General features: G+C 36.4%; 1 protein-coding gene across 3 annotated transcripts; it reads left to right on the plus strand.

Annotated features, from left to right (window-relative positions):
- Window positions 1-12569: 12569 nt before the first annotated feature.
- LOC18437197 (serine carboxypeptidase 1) lies at window positions 12570-20147 on the plus strand. 3 transcript variants are annotated; one of them, XM_088870504.1, is made up of 13 exons: window positions 12570-12791; window positions 12893-13038; window positions 13845-13921; window positions 14116-14238; window positions 14383-14485; window positions 14642-14679; window positions 14787-14888; window positions 14982-15302; window positions 18551-18616; window positions 18712-18833; window positions 18972-19085; window positions 19654-19755; window positions 19897-20147. In XM_088870504.1, the coding sequence occupies exons 1-12, from the start codon at window positions 12643-12645 to the stop codon at window positions 19751-19753; spliced, it is 1461 nt and encodes a 486-aa protein (XP_088726630.1). In that variant the 5' UTR covers window positions 12570-12642; the 3' UTR covers window positions 19754-19755; window positions 19897-20147. The 3 variants fall into 3 exon arrangements, with proteins under 3 accessions (XP_088726630.1, XP_020524709.1, XP_011624492.1); XM_020669050.2 differs by having other exon boundaries at window positions 19696-19755; XM_011626190.3 differs by having other exon boundaries at window positions 19710-19755.
- Window positions 20148-20591: the final 444 nt, after the last annotated feature.

Below are 20591 nucleotides of genomic sequence, written 5' to 3' on the forward strand. Positions count from 1 at the left end.
ACCTAACTCATGGAGCAGTCGAATTCATCTTATCTCAGGTGTCACACTCTCTAACCCATGCCAGACTTGTTCTCTTCGCTCACACATGTTATATATTAAGTACCCCCATTCAATTATTATGACAAAGGATTGGATAAATACAGCTCAATAAGTCGTTATTCGACACTAATCGCTCTTTATTCTAGATCTCAATTTGAATATAATTACAGTGTAGGATTTTTTCTAGGCTCAGATACGTGCCAGAATTCCTGTAAAATTAGTGTTTATACATCTACAAACTAGAGAAAGAAATAATCCCATAAAAAATAATTCATCACAATTATTAGACACTCATTTATCACTCATTACATATTCTCTCTCTTTAATCATTATATTAAAAGTTCTTATTCAGCCATTGTTTTATATCTATATTTCGCTTTGGTGGTTGACAAGGAGAAAGTGGGTTGTCTTTTATTACACTAAGAGATTGTTGTTGATCTGATACTGAAATAATACCCAGTAGTAGATCGCAAGTTGTTTGGTCACCGGTAAAGTCGGCATCACAATTTCCAACCAACTCCTATTTTTCCCTCTCACACAACAATCCGTAGTCAGCGATAGTTTTGATGTATCGAAAAATTCTGTGAACGGCTTCTAAATGAGGTTTCCTTGGATTCTGCATGAATCGGCTGACCACTCTAATTGCATGTGCAATGTCAAACCTAGTCAATGTCAGATAGATCAAGCTGTCGACAATTTGTCTCTATATGGTTGGGTCCTTGAGACCTTCTCCTTCATCTGCACTTAGCATCACGTTTGTCTCCAGTAGTGTCGATATTGGTTTGTAGTCGATTATACCATACTTTTGTAATAGGTCTCTAGTGTACTTTTGTTGACACAAAAGAATGGCCCTTCCTTTACTCGATCATCAATTTCAAGACCCAAAAAATGTTTGAGCTTCCTAAGCTCTTCCATCTCAAATCTAACTGGCATATTCTTCTTTATATGGTAGATTTCTTCAGCGTAAACATGGACAAATATAATAGATAGTCGGTCATCTTTGAATTTGACAAACATGCTTGAGTCAACAGGTGTGACATAGTATCCATTCTACACTAGCAACACCGTAATCTTGTCATACTAGGGCCTCGGTGTCTATTTTAGTACATATAAGGTAGTATTGAGCTCGCATACATAATTTAGTCAATTCCTACTCTCGAAACCTTTTTTTTGCTCTATATAGATGTGTCGATCGACCTCTCTATAAAGAAAGGCATTCTTTACATCCATCTGCCACAATTTCCGCGACTTGCTTGCTGTCAGTACACGCATTGTCGTGATTTTCGCCACAATACTAAAAGTTTCCTCACAGTCGATCCCATACTATTATGAAAAGCCTTGGGCCACTAGTCTAGCCCTATATCTTTCAACTGACCCATCGTTACGAGTCTTTACTTCGTACACCCATCGACAAGAGATAAGTTTTACCCCTTTCGATTTAGGAACCAAATCCCAAGTCTAGTTCTTTTCTACTGCGAAGATTTCCTCTGTTGTGGCCTTTTGCTAGTTTGTACTCTGACGGACATCTTTGTATGCAACCACTTCTCGTACATCATCTACCTCAACTAGTACAACATCCACTTATTTAAGATTTAGTTTTTTTCTCTGTTTGAATCATTGTAGTTGTGGCTCTTCAACGATCTGTTCTATTTGACATGGTCGAGCCTCTTCAAGTGTCCTTGTTTGGTGGATACCATCTCTCCGTGAATTGGAAGATCTTCTTGGTGTGACTGGTGAGTTGTGCTACATCTCATTCTTCTGGTTTGGTTCGTCATGCTCTCCTTCCAAAGTCTCATCGGTCTTTGGTCTTTGTTTGTCTCCAGTATCTGATACTTTTACAATTTCTAAAGTCCACCAAGGCGACACTTCATCGAACACCACATCCCATGATGTGTAGCATCGCTCGGTTGTGGGGTCACAACACCTCCACCCTTTCATTTCGGTGTCATATCCCCCAAATATGCACCATACCATCTTCTTCTCGAGCTTGTTGGGCAAATGTTTTGGAATAAGCACATAGCATATACAACCAAATACTTTTGAAATGACTTACAATCGATTTGATCTTCCATAATCTCTCGTATGATGAGATAAATCCCAATTTTAGTTGAGGTAACTGATTAATGATATGAGTTTTCTTCATACACTCCCCCCAAAATCTACCTAACATGTTTTTGGCATGAAACATACTCCTGCATGTATCATCCAAGTGTTGATTCTTCCGTTCAGCTAATCCATTTTACTGTGGGGTGTGGGGACAGGTTAGTTGGCGTCGAATGCTAGCCTTCTTTATATAGGATGAGAATTTCATCTGTGTACTCTCCTCCATTGTCAGTGTATAGGTACCAAATCTTCTTACCAATCTCCCCCTCGACCTTTGTTTGAAATTCTCTGAACTTTTTGAAGATCTCTGACATTTCCTTCATTAGATACACCCATACATACATTGAATAGTTATTGATGAAAGTAAGCATGTATTTCATTCCTTTGACCAAGTGTTGCTTATATCTAAGTGGATAATCTCCAGTAGCCTTGTAGCTTGATAATTTGATTCAGTGTATGGTTGTCGATGAGCTTTGTTAAACTAACAACACATACACACAACATATGTTTGGACTTCTAGCTGAGCAAGTCCCCTCAACATTGATCGATCCATCATAATCTTTAGCATGCAGAATCCTTCGTGTCCTAGCTGAGCATGCCATAGATCGGCATTCTCGCTTCGTCGAGCCTTCTATACATAAGCTGGCTCAGTTGACATTACGAATACAAAGTTCAGTTGTTGGCCCTTCATAATTGACTGGTCTGGCAACTTCAACTTCGACACACCTTGACATCATCTCGGCCAAACATGACGAAGTTGCCAGTTGTTGTCAATTGTGATACTGACAGCAACTTTTTCTTCATTCCTGGCAAATGGTGCACGTCTTGTAGTTGGGCCTCTCCTGTACTAAATCGAGGCATACATGGGTGATAGGCAACCTTGCATTATTGTTGAAACAAGAACTTTGCCTCCCTTGTACTCAACCAAGATGAGGAATTTAGCTTTGTCTCCTATCATATGATTAGAGCACCCTGAGTCAACAATCCAGTCTCAGTTGTATAGATGACTTCAGAGCTATAAACTGTGCTGAGCGCTAGCTCCTCAGGTTCCTCCAATTGTCATGTTTTTTCGTAGGCCAATCACAAGCTTATCAGTTCGGTCTCTTTTGCTATTGTAAGGGATGATTGAACATCCCATTCTTCTTTGATCTCGCCTTGATGATTTGTCGCCGTCACCGTATTTCCTTCATCTAACTTTTTTTTTCTTTAACCAGTAATCACAATCAATGTAGCACTTGACATCTCGTCGAGACCTCTTTGGTCTCCGATCTGCACCGGTGTTGCCTCGTCTAGCTCCCCTTGTTGGAAGCCTTCTCTCCTTCAGCTGGTTTCAACAGTCTCTCATGTCTTCTTTTTTGCAAAGAGCATATTTTGCAACATTGTATTAACACCAAAGATGGGGAGTTGCCTATTAATGGACCTACATGAGCCATGTTGCTAGAGTTAAAGCTTGAGGGATTTCATCTTCGTAATTGCGGCAATATAATAACTTGGTGAGTAGACATAATTGGCTCCTCTATTGCCGCTTCTTAATTTTCTCCTATGTTAGCTCGCTGCCTTTCTCCAATCTTCCTTCTCTTTAGCCTTTTCTCTCTTCCACCTCCTGTCAACCAAAATTTATTAAAACCCTACATTACGATCGCTTGTTTGGACTCCACTTTCCACTAGGATGCTGCCAAGATTTTGCCGACTTCCTTATAGGTGCCGTCAGAGTTAGTGTAAGGTGGTGCACAATCCCAACCTTGGCTCGAGCTGTCATTGTATATGAGATGGAGTTCATTGAGGGTCATGGTGTGAGGTTTGGGTTGAGTGGAAGAGGTCAAAGAGCTAATGTTCTACGGAAGGTACTTTGAATAGGATAGTTGGGGTCCTTGGTTCATTAGCAATGTAGGGACCATCGAGGGTGAGGAGTGTTTGTGTTTGTTAGTTTAGGATGGACATCCCTGGAAGTAAAGACATGTATCTCCCTATTTCTTCCTCTTTTAACTATTGCAACTATGAAGCCTTACTCTCTTATATTTAATGTAAGTTAATATGAATATACAAAGAAAAAAAGGAAAAAAGAAAGAAAGAAAGAGAGACATACACATTAGTCCATCTGAAATCCAAAGTCCTCAAAATAGTTTGCAGTAAGAGCCAAGAACTATATCCATGTTTGAAACCTAAAATATCAAAAACCTTCAGCATTGTATGGTGTGACAGATGCAAAAGTCGGGTAACATTAAGGTTGGACTATTGGGACCCACCTAATCGAGATGGTATTACTTGTTCTAATGAATAATAGTAATAGTCCAAAAATAAGTATGTGTCATATCGCTTTATAGAGCAAAAGAACATCAACATTGGCCCATTTATGTTTGAGTCTAAGAAATGGTTTATAAGAAGAGTTGAACTAGTTATATTCTGCCTGAAACCTAAAGTATTTTGAAAACTCAAGGCGTTTTTAGTTATTTTATTACAACGCCAAAGTACACAACATTTATTAATATTTTTTTCTAATTTTTGTAATTTTTTCAATTTTGTGACTTTATTTTAACAATTTTGTGACACCCTCAATATTTCATTGTTTCTAGGTTTCTAGGGTTTTGATAGGGTATGACCATGATTGGTATTTTTAAGTCAAATTAGGAATATTGCAAAGGGCTAGCTGGATTGCAATAAGCCATTTGCACATATGTGTGGACTAGTATTGAGGAATGTCCTTTATCATTCGCAGGTGGATCATCATGAGAGGCGGCTGAAATCTTATATATTAAATCTTATAAAATATTAAGATTTATGGTTGATTTTGATTGAGCTAGATATTAGATCAAGGTTTAAAAATATGGTATGATGACCTGCACCACCCCTTAGGAATATCTATACATATAGGAAGATTGGTGATCCAATCGAGTGCATCGGAGAATAAAAAATAAAAAGAAGTTAGAAAACAAAAAAATTGAAAAAATATTTTTAAAAAATACATGTGGGATCGGTTCTCTAATAGAACCAGTTGGTTCTTGATACTTAAGCAGAATTAGATGGACCGATTCCCTATCTGAACTGACTGGTTCATATCCGGTTCATAATTTTTTATACCTTAGATAAGATTGATCAAGATTGGAGAGAAATATATCTTTCCTTATAAGGCCAAACACATTTACAATTTTGTGTTATTTATGACTTGCATGAGCAGCCTAAATAATGTCTTTTTCTAGTCATTAATAAGCAGGGGTATAAACAAGAATATTGGTTGGTTAATTGTCTTGAGATTAGGCATATTTCATTAAACACAAATAAATACAATATGCGACTATAACGATGGGCTTAAAACTGAATGTGAGGGGGTCAAACCGGTCAAATTACTAAAATGCCCTACTTATTCAAGATTCTCAACATTGAAAAATGAATATTTATACATGTTTGAAGATATTTTTGGAGGAGGCTTTAATGAAATGAAAACCAAAGGCTAAACTATATAATATTAATTAAGATATTTTAAACCCTTTAGTGATTTTATAAAAGTCCATGATCCCTTAAATGATTGAGTGTAAATTCAATAGCTGGTTAGTGGACATGCCAAAGCAGTTAATGAACTCAAAGTCAAAGCAATTTAATGATTTGAGTATGACTTCTAAGTGAATTTTTTTAAATAATGTATTATGGGGAACCAAACCCTACTCATCAACCGCGCATGCTACAATGCTACGGCCAAGAATAAAATATTTATCAGTAAAAATAATGAAAATGTATTAATATATAAGAGAAAAATGAGTGCATCTATTAAAGTTGCCCAACTAGGTAGGTTGAGTTGACTCAACTTGCTGCTAAAAAATGGTGTATCATTCTTTTTTCTTTTCCCACTCATAAAAGAGTTTGTATAGCGATACATGGTAACACATACCAGTTGTCTACCATTTATCCTTTGCCCACAGGGGATAAAAGACATTGTTTTGCATTTAAGTTATCTCTATAATGATAACTTATCTCGACCTTTTGTTGATGTAAATGCATGGTGAATAGACGGTTTATGCGGTTGACTCCCAACGTGCATAGTACTAGAAACCTTTTTTTTTCTTTTTTTTTTTTTTTGTAGAATTACAACTGTAAAAAATATATTGGGAAAGAGAATCCAAAAATTAAAGGAACGTTCAATAACTTTCTAGGTAGTTACCTCATAAAAATCCCAATTGTTGAGTTTCCTCGAATCAAAAAGAAAAGTGAAAATTAGTAGCCTGAAAGCTGAGAACCTTGTTTAATAACCTGTGGTGCTGTTATTTTAGTTGTTTGACATTGGGAAAGCTAGAAGCTGCCTAATTTAGCCGTTTATTATCTATTTCACTGATTTGATGTGTGAAATGCATATTTTGAATCGTATTTTTTTGCTCCAAACTCTTCTTATGTGTTTGTTATAAAATGTACAGTTCAGATTGAAGTTTCTTCTTATCTCTATGTAAATTAAGAGTGGACAACAATAAATTGAAGCTGCATTCACACAAGTACAATGCAAAACATTAGTATGTATCCATATCAAAAGGTTACCAATGAGCAATGTCTAAGAAAATATTGTTGAGAGAGAGAGAACAAAGATATACCACACGCACACATACAAATACATTAACTATTATGATGCCTTTGGTATGTAACTCACATTTGTGTTGTAATTTCCTCTATCAGTTGTACTCCGAAATTATGGTCAGACCTACTTTGAGAAATTGAGCTCCTTATAGACATCACCTCTATTATTCTTTCCTAAAGCATACTATTAACAAAAACTCCCCAAGAAATTTTTTTGATCTGGGTATAATATGTATTCAAAGATTTCAATCTATTTTTTATGCTTAATTTATCAAACCATATTGCTTACACGTTGTAGCTATTATTTTAACATGCAGCTCTACCGAAAACGCCATTTGTCCTTATACCATGTTTTACATAATCTGCCATGGCATCTAGAAGGCTCTCATCCTGTGGGGTAATGCATTGGTAATTCCTCCCAATATTTTTAGATCTCATTCTTATATGGTCAGAAACAATTAAATATATCTTATTATAATTTAATATAAATCACACATCAGATTGATTTCACTAAATAAATACTTCATCACAAGACAATAGCATTCAACCATATGAGAAGTACATTGCATTCAACAAATACGTGTTTTATCATAACATATTAACATTCATGTAAATGACTCACATTCCATTCACTAAATACATCTCATATCATAATATCGCAGTGTTCATATAGATGACCCACATTCAATTCACTAAATACACAAACATTGCTTATAATTCATTCCATTCACTAAATAAAGATGTCTAAAATTGACACAATGTCACAAAAAAATGTCTACTGGAAAAGTCACGAGATCAAACAATAAAAGATCAACGCCATGAATCTACGCAACAAAAAACATTGATTGTTTCAAGTCCAGTTCCCAATCATGTCAAATACTTTCAAAAACGATTTGAACATAACTAATGTGTTGGTTACATATACGAAAATAAAAATTGTTGCACACACCATAAGGCATCAACAATTGGATTTTGAATAATATTTTGTTTTAGATTCACCATGACATGTTCTTGCAATTGTTGCGTTTGAATCTTTTATTGTATGTTGCGATGCCTTAAGTTAATAGCATAGTTTATCCCTTCCATATATTTATCGCATTATTAAAATAAATAAATTTTGGACAACGATAAATACAATCTACTAGGGTTAGAGGGGTTAATACCCCTATGAAATTTTCCCAAACAATTACAACATAGGGGTGACCATGTGCTGCAACTTTTCTTAAAGGAAGAGTAAAAGGGTTACTGTGAACTTCCAACTTTCCCAGCTACCCCCAAACAAACTAAGGAAAACTATAGGAGACTTAAAGGTCAAAAATTTTCCCCACTTTTCACAGCTATTAAACATAGCCTTAGGCTCATGATCTACTCATGTGTCACACTAAATCCTTTATTTATCTTTACCCTACACTCGTGGGCTATTAGTATTAGTGTGATGGTCAAAGTTTGGAGCTTCTTTATGTGCCTCAAAATGAGAAAAATAAAGTTTGATGCTTATATATCTATTTTTCAACCTAAGTTAATGGATATAAATAAGCGTCCCGGATGAATGTTCGATAAAGAGCACTTGGTAGGATCACAACTATCTTGTTGAAAGAAAAAGTTTATATAAGGTGTATACTATTGAAGTAAGGCGCACATAAAAAATTATCTAGAAGGGAGTTTTTTAATATTGGAAAACTTTTCAATTGATATTCTCAATCTCAAGATATATGGATATGAAAAAAAATAATAATAATTTAAGTACTAAAAGTAGTGCATCCTGTAACAAGCTATGTGGACCGTCTAATTTTTTTCAATTGTTTATTGATATACTCGATTTGGACCATTTTTAAAATTTTAGATTTTCTAAGTAGTGATGAGAACATATTTTCAAGCCATCATGAGGTTTTCGACACCCAAACTAGTTCTCCATTCAAAATTTAGAGGTATGCCTTACTTTGCGCCTTGTACAAAGCTCCCCCATATTGAATCTGTTTGCTAGCTAGTGATCAATCTAATGAGGCATATCCTAAGATAAAAAATTAGAAGAAAAGCAAAACCTACATATTTATAAATCTAAATTGCCAAGCAATTGATTTGGATCTGCCAAGTCCGACTTGGGAGATTCATCAACATATATGTAATAAATAAAATAAATTAAAATACAAAAGCACTAAGTTAGGCAATTCCTGGGTTTCTTGAGCTAGAATCCCTTACCTCCCAATTGCAGTCTAACTCGGATGATTTTGAGTTGAATGGGTATTTTAAACCATAGAAAGAATTTAAAAAGGTACTTATAAGGTTGGTCCCACCATCCCACTATAGAATGTTCAGCGCATGATCTTTGAAGAAAAATAGGTTTTTCGTAAAATTTATATAAGGTTGCAATCTTATACTATAGAAATAAAGTGCACCTCAAAAATTTAGTAGAAAAGAATTTTATGAAGTTGGAAACTTTCTAATTGATCATCTCGACCTCAAGATGTATTAGTATAATTTTTTTTTTTAAATCATAGTAAATACATCTTATAGCAGTTATATGAAATGTCTATTTTCAAGATTTTCAAATGTTTATGGATTTATTCGATCTGCTCCATTTTTAAAACTTTATATTATATAATTAAAATTGAACATAGATTTTTAAGCCATCGTAAAACTTCGGACACCATCACTATCTCTTCTTGCAAGATTTAAATATACGCCTTACTTGTACTGTATAATATAAGGTGGGTAACTTATACAAACACACCGTTTAATATAAGGTCGGTAACTTATACAAACAGACCCTTCCATTTAACCTAGCTGAGAAGGAAGAGAAGAGGATTTCTTGATAATCTCGTCTCGGTGTAGGGGTAAGCACCAAATTAATTGACTAGAAGAAAGACAGTGTCAACCCAAATAATTATAGTAGGGCCCACCTTGAAATTTGAAGATGCATTGGAACAAGAAACCGCAAAAATGACCTAAAAGTCAGTTTCCACCCTTAATTATGAAATATAAAATACCAAAAATATTGTAGATCAAGTAGAACAAGTAATAGAAAAACTTGAAAAATGGATAGTCCAAAAATGTAGTACAAGATACAGTATTTAAAAACTCAAAATAAGTTTTTTTTAATAGAAATAACTCCTTGTTGCCTTGTATAACCTTTTTTCTAGGTGTGGGAAGTCGACCCAAACCGTATGTGGTGTCGACATGGATAATAGACCTGAAGAGTTGGCTTTGGTTCTACTTGACCTAGAGCTTACCTGGTCCATATTTGGGTCCAACTTTGGACCCTATCGGGTCAAGGTCGGGGTCAACCTAACCAGAGCCAACCTAATATTCATATGTATAAAGTATATATAAAGGAAAAAGTTTATATAGAGTCGAGGTTTTAAACAATCAAATTAAAATGCATCTTGAGAATTTCACTAGAAGAAGTCGTTTGATGCTTAAATATCTTCAAATTGATCATCTCGACATCAAGATGCATGGACATGAGAAAAAATAGACTTCAAGTTTTGGAAATAGTGCATCTTGTAATGCATTTTTGGACAGTCAATTTTCAAGTTTTCATAGATCAGCTTGATCTACACTATTTTTGAAGCTTTAAATTTTATAATTAGAGATGAAAGTAAATTTTAAGGCTATCACAAATATTTCCAATATTGAAACCACATTTCTCGATACTATTTGAAGGTGCACTCAACTTTAACTTTTTAGAACCTATACAAACTGCACTCATATATAAGATATAAAGTAATTATGTACAATAGAATATGTAACATTTTTTTATTTTTTAACTTTTAGACCTAGATCTGAGCCGACCTAGTGGGTCGGGACTACGTCCAATTGACTTGGAGCTGACCCATTTTGTATTGGCATAGATCCAACCTAAACCTACTCAAGTAGGATCCCAGTTAGGGTTTAGGTCAACCCGGACCAATCCGACCGAACCCGAAACCTACCTTTTTCCAAGGGAGAATTACAAAACCCCAAGACCACACTTTCTGTGCAACTTACCCCCATGTAACTTTTTCTCACTTTTTTTCTCAATACAAACTTTCTATGTAGATACCCTCAAAGAAAAAAGTTTATATTTTTAGACGGAAAATGTCGTTCCCATACACAAAATTCAATTTGGCCAGATTTGACGTTGACTTTCGGACCACATTGCCAGAGTGCACCATTGCATTGACGGACCGAAACTGAGTACTGTCGCACCGGCCTTTGCAACTGCCAGAACCCAATGTTTCAAAAGTTCTATTGTTAGATTTCCATTGGAAACTACCATAACGTTGTGACTCTAAACATGTACTGCCAGACCGCACTTACACATTGTCGGACCTCTGTGAAGCCAGAGTGCTCCACTGTCGGATCGCGCTTATAGAGTGTTAGAGTACTTGATCCACTGCCCGACCGAGGACCCCTATTTTGGTGGGATAGAGGAGAGAGAGGAGTGGATAAGGATAAAACTAAGAGAGAGTAATTTAGGTATTTTTTTATTTATTTTTTAATTGCGATATTTGCATAAAAAAATACATTTTAGAAAAAAAAGTGAGAAAAAAATTAAGTTGGGGTAAAGTGTCGTCTCGAGTTTTATTTTTATTTTTTACTTTTCCGAATGAAAGCAATGGTCAATCTCAAGTGACCGGTTAAAAAAAAACTATCTTTTTCCCTACCCCTTCTTGTTAAATTTCCTTCCAAGGAAAGGCGCAGTGCAGCAGCCTTTTCTAAGAAAAGCAAGAACGTTGCAAAGACGTGACCAATCAAATGTCTTATTCTAAACGATGATGACATCGTTTTTAAAAGATTCAAAGAAGGAAGATTCTCGCACGCAATTTCACGCGTTTCTGTTTTGCTTATGTTGCGTCTCTCTCTCTTGAATGAAACGTTACAGTTGGCCCGATTAGTGGGCCCAGTTTGAAAAAAAAAAAAGTAGAGCAAAGGTGGTTCTATATTGAGGGCTTGCTATAATTTTTTGATAAAAGTTTATATAAGATGTTATAATCTTATAATGTGCAAGTAAGTTACATTTAAAAAATCGGTTGTTTCTATGTTGAAAAATCCTCAAATTGATCATCTCGTCCTCGAGTTTCATTTACATGAAAAAAAAGGAATTTTCAGTCGTAAAAATAATTTATTTTCGAACGTATTATCTGGATCATCTATTTTCAAGATTTTAGAGATTTTCTTGTTCGTAGCTGTTCCTTAAACTTTAAATTTCATAATTAGGGGCAATGATATATTTCTTATCATTGCAATGCTTTGCAAGCACAAAACTATATTTTCGGCATAATTTTGAGGTGCACCTTACTTTAATAATATAAGGCTCATACCTTGTATAAACACCATTTTTGTTTTTTTTAATTTATTTTTTTGAAAAATTTTGTATAGAATCCTAATTCAAAGTATTATTTTATAGTAGATTTTTATCTTTTTTTTCTTTCAAGCATCATATTGATTTTTTATCATAAAAATTAACTCCAACAAATTTTTTTATATCATTTCAACTCAAAAACTTTTTTGATGGGTGGAAAGAAAAAAATATGGTTAAAATTTATTTTGAAATAAAATAACATAAAAATATTTATTGGAGTTATTTTTTATGATCAAAAGTTCAAAAAAAAAAAAAAAAAAAAAAAAAAACGTTACAGATTTCCTTATGCGACCTGAAAAAAAAACAGAATGGGCATCGGCACCGATGGGCGGGCCACCGAACCGTTGCCACACTCACGAAAAGTTAGCAATAAACTAGCCGATTGCTTTAAGCCATGGAGTTTCAGTTCGATACATAAATACCCACCGTTTATGCCCGGTTCTATTCCTTCATTAAAACTCTGAGAATGGTTCATCTCTCAACTGCAATGATTCATTGATGACTACCCGACATTGATATCATATTGTTTTTGTTTTTTCTTTTTTGGGTAGTCGTCATATTCTCTTCCTTCGACAGGGATAGATTGCGGCTCTGAAACAATGGCTGAATCACGTAGTGTAACAGTGTTTGCCCTGGTTATTTGCCTTCTGGTTTGGAATGGTCCCTTAGCTGAAGCAGCTCCTGAAAAAGCTTTGGTGACCCATCTTCCTGGATTCAATGGCACACTTCCTTCTCAACATTATGCTGGGTAATTTAATGGAATTTCAATTAAAAGAGCCATCACTGTGTCACAGTTTCTCTTAAAGTCTTAATTATCTGCTTCTCTATTTTTCGGGCTTTTGGGTTCAGATATGTTACAGTAGATGAAAATCATGGGAGGCATCTGTTCTATTATTTTGTGGAATCTGAAGGGAACCCTTCTAAGGATCCTGTTGTTTTGTGGCTTAATGGAGGACCTGGTTGCTCTAGCTTCGATGGTTTCGTGTATGAACATGGTAATTTCAACAAATTTCTGTAATTTTTTTCTGATATCATCTAAGAAGACTAGCTCAAAACAATGGATTTTCCATTAGGACTGATACCTTCACTAAGTTGACTCATTATATCAGTGAATGGCTGTGAAATGGCTGCAGTTTATGTTGTCTTATTTTGAATCTGATATCAGCATTGCACAGTTACAGGAGTTTGCTTGTATCTTGTGAGCATTTTAGTATCTCTTATGACCTCAACTTGAGATCAGTTTTCGTGTTCTTTGTTTGACTGGGATTAGGTGTTGTTTTTGTGCATGGGAAAGATGATACATTGGGTTGATAAATAATTTATTTCTGTATTTTGCGATAAAAACTTATTTCTGTATTTTAGATGAGTGGTCTCAATTGGCAGAAAATTTCATGTTTTTTCAAGGAACAACGCAAAAAAACCAATAAAGTACTAAACTTCAACTTGCTATCTGATGAAACAAAGTACACTATGTCTTACCTAATAATGTCTAGGTTGCATTTTTTGTGGACCTGTATTCTTGATTATCTGGTGTATCTCTTCCAATTTCAAAGTCGTGGGTGTTGTCTGTTTGATTTAGATGGAAATGAAATTGTAGGAGTAGCGGAGTTAGTGAAACCATGTCTTCATTCTTTATTTTGGTTCTGGAATTTTTAGTTCTTTTATTGCTTCCATATGGCAGTAGCAGTCATCGAGTTCTCTTGTAGGAGAGCAATTTGCACTGCCTATGTTTATTCTAATCTCTCTTCTTGTTTGGCTTTTGCTTGGGAACATATAACCATATTCTGTGAATAATCCACAGGCCCATTCAATTTTGCATTGGCTAATAAATCTGGAAGCTTGCCACGTCTACATCTCAATCCATATAGTTGGACAAAGGTAGAATCCCTGAATCTTAATGATTCCATTTTATTTCTACGTTTTAGTTGTTGCATTTGCAAAGTGTTGATTTAGATGAATTAAACTATTAATCGACATAATTCATTAGTGGGTATTTGCTACTTTCTATGTCGTTTGATTTTCGGATGAAGAAATGGATTGTTATGTTAAAAAATATTAAGCTTTTCTTTTAGGTTTCAAGTATCATTTACATGGACTCCCCTGCTGGTGTTGGGCTTTCTTACTCGGAGACTTTGGACGATTACAGCACGGGTGATCTGAAGACTGCTTCTGACTCGCACAAATTTCTCTTGAAGGTTGATTTATTCTTTCACTAAAATTCAGAGATGACCAAATGAAAATATGAAATTCAAAAGAAGGAACACATAATAACTATGTATGTTCGATATGAAAAATTGATGGAGATGACTTTTAATCGGCTTTATTTTTCTTGCAAGCAGTGGTTTGAGCAATATCCAGAGTTCATTGGAAATCCATTTTACATTTCTGGAGAATCGTATGGTGGAGTATATGTACCAACTCTTGCTTCTGAAATAGTTAAAGGTACGTACTACTGGATATATATCAATTTCTTTTGGTGTGTGGTTTAAGTAATGATTAAAATCAGAAAACATTAACTAATCAGAAAGAAAAAACTAACCGACTCAAACAATTCGAACACATTTTTTTCCTGATTCAAGTTCCTCTTATGTGTGGCAGGAATTGAGACTGGTGCAAAACCTGCTATAAATTTCAAGGTGAGGCCTTTCAGTTTTACCATCTCATCCTCTGGTGCCAATTATAATATATCTTTCTGCTAGTTGTTTGCCTAAAACTTTGAAATTTACTCTTGCGATTATTTCAGGGTTATATAGTGGGTAATGGAGTCACAGATACAGTATTTGATGGTGATGCCCTTGTACCGTTTGCTCATGGAATGGGCCTGATATCAAATGATCTTTACCAGGTTCTTAGTGATCCCTTTGATGCTATTCATCATTGCTGTTTCATTTGTCAAGTTGTGGTTTTTTATTATCTAATTTTATGCTTGCCTATGTAGGATGTTAACAAAGCTTGCCATGGGAGCTACTGGAATCCCTCCAATGAAAACTGTGAGAGCAAGCTGAGCAAAGTCGATAGAGCAATCAGCGATCTAAATATATATGACATCCTCGAGCCTTGCTTTCATAGTAGTGCAATTAAAGAAGTTGGATCCCATCAGAATCGTTTGCCTTCTAGTTTCAGGCTATTAGGTGAATCTAAGAGGCCCCTTCCTGTGAGGAAAAGGATTTTTGGGAGGGCTTGGCCCCTTAGAGCTCCGGTTAGAGATGGGTTAGTTCCAACTTGGCCGCAGCTTGGCAAAAATTTGGTTCCCTGCACTGTAAGTAATAAGCATTTCTTAAAGATTTTTTATTTTTTTTAGAATGTTAACATTGTATTGAGTATAACGTACAAACTGTTACAAACTTTGGCCCCAAAAGAATGGGGACTGTGTACATCCAAAAAATGAGGCTCACCTTAGGGGAGCCCTATACAAAAAAGGAAGAGTCGAAGGGGCTGGACACTCCTTCAGTTGGAAATGATGACTGAGGCTGCAAAAACTTACTCAGTGACATAAGTATTAGCACCTTCTTTCGCTAGAGTGTCTGTGTGTGAATTACTTTCGCGCCAAACATGTTTCCAAGAAGTCAAAAGGCCCGAGCACAGGTGCGCAATTTCTTCGAAGATGTATCCTAGAGCCCAAGGGTAGGGGATGGAAGCAGAGGCCACGCGAATGACATTATGCAAATCACCTTTGGCGATAAGGGTAGAGGGCCAACTGTGGTCGAAGAGTCTAAGGCCTTCAAGAAAAGCAAGAGCTTCCGCTGTTTGGGAGTCAAAATGTCTGATGTGTTTGGAGTAGGAAGCCAGGATTTGGGCTTCATGGTTCCGAAACAAGCCACCAATAGCGGCCGGTCCGGGTTGCCCAGGGAACACCCATCAAAATTGAACTTGATGGCTCCAGGGTTAGGAGGAGTCCAGTGGGATGTTCGGGGAACCCCGTGGTGCGAGAGATTAAGGAGAGGTAGCCAGTCATGGTGAAAGGCCAAGAGGTGTCTTCCTTTGAAAATTTTATGGTTGGATTATGCCCAAAAAGTCACCAGAGATTTGATCTTGTCAAACAAAACTACGGTAGACTGGTATTTTCCTTGGAAGATCCGATGATTACGCTCGATCCACACAGTCCAAAGGAGCGTAAAGGTTGAAGCCTTCCAAAGGAGAATGCCAGGCTTAGGCCAAGGGTAGGGCTGGAGGGAGGAAAATAACCGGGGGATGGATTGGGGAGTAATCCTTTGCCAGTGAAAGAGGTGAAGAAGGAGGCTTAAATAACTGACACCAAAGTAATTCATCTGTGTTTGTGCCCCAATTGATAGTTATATAAGAGTTGTACTTTCATCTTGGTTTTGTGACCTCTTCGCTCCAAATTGTCATGTCCCCACTTGTAATGTCTATCTTTTCTTTTCTACTGAATTTTTGTCGTTTATGCAACAACCTATAGCATATTTTAGTGTCACTGAATCCACAATCACATCGATAACCACTTCATATTTCAGGGTTACTATTGATAGCCATGCAAAATCTTTTGAGCCATGGCATCACAATATTAGTTTAACTAGCTTGTGTCAGCAGCTCACCTGGTAGACTTGAACACTTTCAGAGTCCTATCTTTTGGGAACCACGCTTTCACTATTGCCCTTTCTAGTGTTTGTAATTGTCAGTTGTATTCCTTTCATTCTTCATGGTTTATTTCATTCATTCTTTTTCTTTTTTTGATATATCATAATTCATTTCATTTGTTTAGCATCACATTTATTCAATGGCTTTCATATGGTATCTGAGCTTGCTCAATTTGTTGTCTTGGTTGCACAAAGTGATAATCTGAGCATGCACCTACAGTTCCTACCATTGGAATCCTTTGTTCCAATTATTGTGGCTGACAAGGGCATGGGGTTCAGGGTGTTAGTTGCAGCTTGGTTAGAGAACTCAAAAACAGCCATCTTGCAGTGTATTTGCTATTGGGTTTGACAAGATGTGTTAATGGGTAATATTGTCACATACACTCGAACACAACACACATACATGCACACAGGCATGGGCAAACATTTATTTTTTAATTTTTGTACATTGTTTGCACTGTATTTTCTTCACTCAAAGGGCACTTTTGTACATGTATATCTGCCGAAGTGTAAAAGGGTCATTTAGTTTTAAAAGAGCTTTTTGTAGTCTATGTCGAAGGGCCTTGAGACAGATGAACATTCTCCTACGTCATCTTGTATTTTCTAGGATCTCCTTGCTCATCCTCCGTTTTTTTTTTGGATTCATCTTTCATTTTCTAACAAGATGGAAGAAAGGCGGTTGGTATTCTGGTCTTTGCTAGTGTAGGCATTTGGAAATGGGCTCAGGCATGACGCATAGATCTTCTTTCCTTGGGACTTTATTTTTGGTTGGAGGCCTGATACTCCATCTTAAGGGGTGAAGAAAGGATGGAGCAAATTCAAGACTCAAACTAGAGGTTTGACATAGACTAATAGGAAGGTTGGCACACGTGTTACGTTTGCAGAACAGGGAGGAGCTATTGTGAGGGGTCAGCAGATTTTTTATAGTGTTCGTGTCACCCATGAGTGTACTACTCAAGACACAAGAACGGAATGCCTGGGATTGCATGTGTGGTTGGCATGGAAAAAGGCAACGATTATGTAGATTGATGCCCTTTAGATTTTGTGATGAGGAAAATGGAGTATGGGAGAAGTGGAGGAAGTGGATTTCAGCCTGTGAAACCCTTCTTTGGTTTTTAGTGGTGGTGAATGGGTCACCACGAGGAATTTTTTGAGCATCTAGAGGTCTCAAGCAACATCATCCCACATCACCTTTTTGTTTATGATGGTTGTAGAGGTTTTCAGCAGTTTCCTCCGTAGGCAAGATGATCCCCTGTCACCTCCATGCAAGAACTCTTTAAATGAGATGTCACAATGATATTGAGAACCATGTGCCCTCATCTCCATGGATGCTCCAACCTTGAAATACCCTGTGGACATCCAGACTCATGCATGAGAGATTTGTGTAGTCCTAAGCTTCATATATTAAATTCCTTAACATTTCTCCTGAAAATGTAAGTTGTTAATGGAAATGGAAGGTTAGAGAGGTTGAAATATGTTGCTATTGTAGCTTAACACGGTTCATCCATTGGGTTCGAGCACATAACTCTATTGGAAGGAACATGTTGCCCTCTTTAAGGTTGAAGGTTCCACCAGCTACCAAAAGTAAAAATGTGAACTGATTCAGTTGCAGGCAACACAAACTTGGTCAAAATAAGCATATGCCTTCTTAGTCCATGTAATTCCATAAATAACAGTATTATACCTCTAGAAATCTGCAACATGTAGATATGGAGGTTGCTTGGACTTTATTTTCTTTTTCTTTTTTTGCAGAAGGTACAACAGTTTTTTCTGGACTTGTCTTAAATTCATTGTTGCAAATGATTTGAAGGAAAGAAGCTTTACATTACTTGGATTTTAAGCGAAATGCTTCAAATTTTTGAGATTGATTCCTTTTGACTCTCACGCCTTTATCTTGATTCTTGGATACTAGGATGACGAAGTTGCCCATGTATGGTTGAACGATGAAGGAGTCAGGAAAGCCATTCATGCCCAGCCGGTATTCTGGATTCTTCTCTTATATTTTTCATAAGAGTCCACTTTGGTAACCATTAACTCTCTCTCTCTCTCTCTCTCTCTCTTTCTCTCTCTTAGGAAAAGGTTAGTGGATCATGGGAGATATGTACTGACCGTATCAGCTTTATGCATGACGCTGGAAGCATGATCAATTATCACAAAAATCTGACAGCTAAGGGATACCGTGCCCTCATTTACAGGTGATTCCTCTTCATTACAGAAATGCATTGCATAGTTTCATATGTGCATTGCCACATGCACTCTCGCCCTCTCTCTCTCTCTCTCACACACACACACGCACATAACATTCTAAGAAGATCAAATACTGTATTTGGCAGTGGTGACCATGATATGTGCGTTCCTTACACTGGGAGCGAAGCTTGGACACGATCTCTTGGATATGATATAACAGATGAATGGCGACCTTGGTACCTTAATGATCAGGTTGTGGGGTATGTCCTCTTTCCCACCTCCATTAGTATTTCCTACAGTCACATTTTAGTGATCCATATTTCTGAATTTATGGAAACAAATTGTTACTTTCTTTTGGCATTCCCTCAAAGTCTTTAGAGGGTGTGGATAAAAGGTCTATTTTGCCCCCACCCCCCCCCCCCCCCCCCCCCTCCGGAGGGTCTGCATCCTGTACTATCTTATCAAATAGCATTGAGATTTTTTTTTCCTTTTAAGTTTTATTTTTTGTTTCTAAAAAATATGATTTTCATGATTTCCACGTACTGAACTAAAAGCTACCATTTTGTCACCGAGATCTATATCAAAAGTTATTTGACTGGACCTTGCCCATATAAAAAAAAACCATTGGCCTGTAGGCTCTACATTATGCAAACGTACCATGCTGGCAAATGGTAATATCTTTATTCTGGCTAAAAACTTTCTAAAATCCTAGGTGTGTGCTCAAGGAAAGTGCTTGTGTTCCTGCATATTTAAAGCAAAGACCTCTAAACTCTAATTACGAGAAACATTCTTTAATTGTGTTGAATTTAACCTCGAAAAATTATTTAGAAAAATAAGGAAAAGTTCAAATAATGGAGGCTCTCACTCTAGGTGCTGTTATACAGATTCACTCAAGGCTATGAAAACAACCTCACATTTATCACCATAAAGGTTCGTTGTACTTTTGCAGAGATGCTTTCAATTATTTCGATATTTGAAGATTAAATTGAAATTGGAATATATTTCCTCTTAAAATAGAGAGAAATGAGTGGGTAGTTATTATTAATCCCACCATTTTGGCTTGTGGTACAGGGAGCAGGACACACGGTCCCCGAATACAAGCCTCGGGAAGCTCTTGCATTTTTTAGCCGTTGGCTAGGAGGAATTCCAATTTAATTGCACCAAGTTATATTTATCCCTTTAATTTCTATTTTTCCATTTGTCATTAGCAAAATAATGGTTCTTGTACTGCAAAAGAAGATTCATCCTTTGAAAGTTTACAGAAACAATGGTAACCAACAAAATAAAAGAACTACTGAATATAAAGAAAACGTTGAAGAGCACATCTATGGTCTCAGTATCGATCTATACATGATCTTGTGAGTTGTGACAAAAATATGCTTTTCGTTGAGATTAATAAATTATAAGATCTTCGCAAGAGAGTACTCTCGCACGAGAAATTATACATTTGTTTGCTCCGGTGAAACGTCCACTTCGGACAATTTGCTTGATTTGAAAATTTGTGAATCACCTTAGAATCACCAGCTGAATCAGTATGTGATGTATATTCATATATTCCGACATGGAAATTGAATTATAGACCAAGCGATTGAAACAACAAAAGGGAAAATTCATCATGTAAATGTGATGAAAGAGGGAACAAGTAGACATGGCACTAGAGGTGTAATGAGAAGGCCCCCAACAGAAGAGGGCTTCTCTTGGACAACTTTTTAGATAAGTTTAGGTTAGATGTATTATCTATGTTTATGGTTATTAATAGGGACCGG

Source organism: Amborella trichopoda, chromosome 6 (genome assembly GCF_054954075.1).
Source record: "Amborella trichopoda isolate Santa Cruz 75 chromosome 6, AtrichopodaSantaCruz75HAP2 v2.0, whole genome shotgun sequence".
In the NCBI taxonomy this organism is placed as follows: Eukaryota; Viridiplantae; Streptophyta; class Magnoliopsida; order Amborellales; family Amborellaceae; genus Amborella; species Amborella trichopoda.